The sequence below is a fragment of the Geospiza fortis genome, unplaced genomic scaffold (assembly GCF_000277835.1).
Source record: "Geospiza fortis unplaced genomic scaffold, GeoFor_1.0 scaffold2, whole genome shotgun sequence".
Taxonomy (NCBI): Eukaryota; Metazoa; Chordata; class Aves; order Passeriformes; family Thraupidae; genus Geospiza; species Geospiza fortis.
The window spans coordinates 2,766,957-2,768,795 of record NW_005054366.1 but is presented as its reverse complement, the minus strand read 5'-3'; the positions used below and the strand labels follow the sequence as shown (position 1 = coordinate 2,768,795).

Here is a 1,839-nt window from a genome sequence, read left to right as displayed (position 1 = left end):
AGAGCTGGCTGCCCCTGGCTGCCCTGCTCCTGGTGGGGCCCAGCAGCCTCTACTACTGGTGAGTCCCTCGGGGTGGGGAGGGAATTCCACAGGAAAATTCCAGGAGTACCCAGGAATACTCCAGGAAGAGCTGATCCATTCCCCAGGGCAGCTTTTGCTCTGCCGGGCTCGGAACGCTCTCCCTGCAATCCCAGGATCAAAACTGATCCCAAAAAAGCTGGGAATGCTCTCTCTGCATTCCAGCATCACCACTGATCCCAGAAAAGCTGGGAACGCTCTCCCTGTGATCCCAGGATCAAAAGTGATCCCAAAAAAGCTGGGAACGCTCTCCCTGTGATCCCAGGATCAAAACTGATCCCAGAGGAGCTGGGAACGCTCTCCCTGTGATCCCAGGATCACCACTGATCCCAGCAGAGCTGGGAAAGGATCAAAACTGATCCCAGAAAAGCTGGGAACGCTCTCCCTGTGATCCCAGGATCAAAACTGATCCCAGAGGAGCTGGGAACGCTCTCCCAGCACCTCGGGATCCCCAGGAATTCTCCCCGCAGGTACCTGGTGACCGAGGGCCAGATCTTCATCCTCTACATCTTCACCTTCTTCGCCATGATGGCCCTGGTGATGCACCAGCGGCGCAAGGGGCTGGTGCTGGACAGCAACGGGCTCTTCCTCTTCCTCTCCTTCACCATCACCCTGCTCCTCATCGCCGCCTGGGTGGGCTGGCTCTGGAATGACAAAATCCTCCGGAAAAAGTACCCGGGGGTGATTTACATCCCTGAGCCCTGGGCCTTCTACACCCTGCACATGAACAACCTGCACGCAGCTAAGGGCAGTTTCTAAGCTTTTGATATTTTTGAGGGGGAAAAAAAAAAAAACAAAAAAGAGAAGAAATCTAGTTTTTCTAATGTAGATCCACGTGTTTCCAATAAATTCCTGAGTGACGGTGGCTGTGTGGTGATTACCGCTGGTCAGGGAGGGGATTAATTAAAATTAATTAACTCGCTCTCACTGCTGAGCAGAGGAATGGGGCAGGAGAGGCCAATTCCCCACAAACAGCCCCAGAATCCGTCAGGAAGGAGGGAAACTCCAGGGGTCTCTCCACCAGCACTGCCAGCTCTCACAAAAGGGTAAATTCCCCACAAAACAACCCAAAATCCATCAGGCACAGGGTGAACTCCAGGGGTCTGTGCACCTGCCCCTTCTGCTCTCACCAAAGGGCAAATTCCCCACAAACAGCCCCAAAATCCATCGGGCAGGGGGGAACTCCCAGCATCTCTGCCCCAGCACCTTCAGCTCTCACTCAGGCACGAGAATCCCTGAGAATTCCCCAAACCAGCCCAAAAGGGGAGCCAGGGCTGAGCAGCTGCTGCTGCCCCCAGGATGCAGCTCCAGCTCCAGCGGTGGGAGGAGGAAATCTGCGGGTGAAATTTGGGATAAAAACAGCCCCCTTCCCTACAAACCCTCCTGCAGATCCAGAAATCCCCCTCCAGAGCCCTCAGCCCTTCCCTTTTCTTTTTTTTTAAATTTTTGGATTTTGGAATTTTCTGTTCGTTTGTTTTTGGTTTTTTTTTAATTTTTGGATTTTTAAAATTTATTTTGGAATTTTCCATTTTCTAATTTTCTTTGTTTTGGATTATATTTTTTAATTTTGGAATTTTTATTTCTTTTCTTTATTGCAGAATCTTTGGATTTTTTGAATTTTTGGATTTTTTTTTTTTAATTTTTGGAATTTTTTTTGAATTTTGGAAATTTTTTATTTTTTTAATTTTTGGATTTTTTTTAATTTGGGATTTTTTGGAATTTTTGGAATTTTTTTGAATTTTGGAAATTTTTTTATTTTTT

The 1,839-nt window shown here is 48.0% G+C and overlaps 1 protein-coding gene across 1 annotated transcript in view; it reads left to right on the top strand.

Annotated features, from left to right (window-relative positions):
• CLN6 (CLN6 transmembrane ER protein) overlaps positions 1-943 on the top strand; it is a 6,575-nt gene extending 5,632 nt beyond the window's left edge. The window contains exons 5-6 of the mRNA XM_005424291.2: positions 5-58; positions 549-943. Coding sequence (XP_005424348.2) covers positions 5-58; positions 549-837 — 343 coding nt within the window. The 3' untranslated portion in view covers positions 838-943. The remainder of the gene's footprint in view (positions 1-4; positions 59-548) is intronic.
• Positions 944-1,839: the final 896 nt, after the last annotated feature.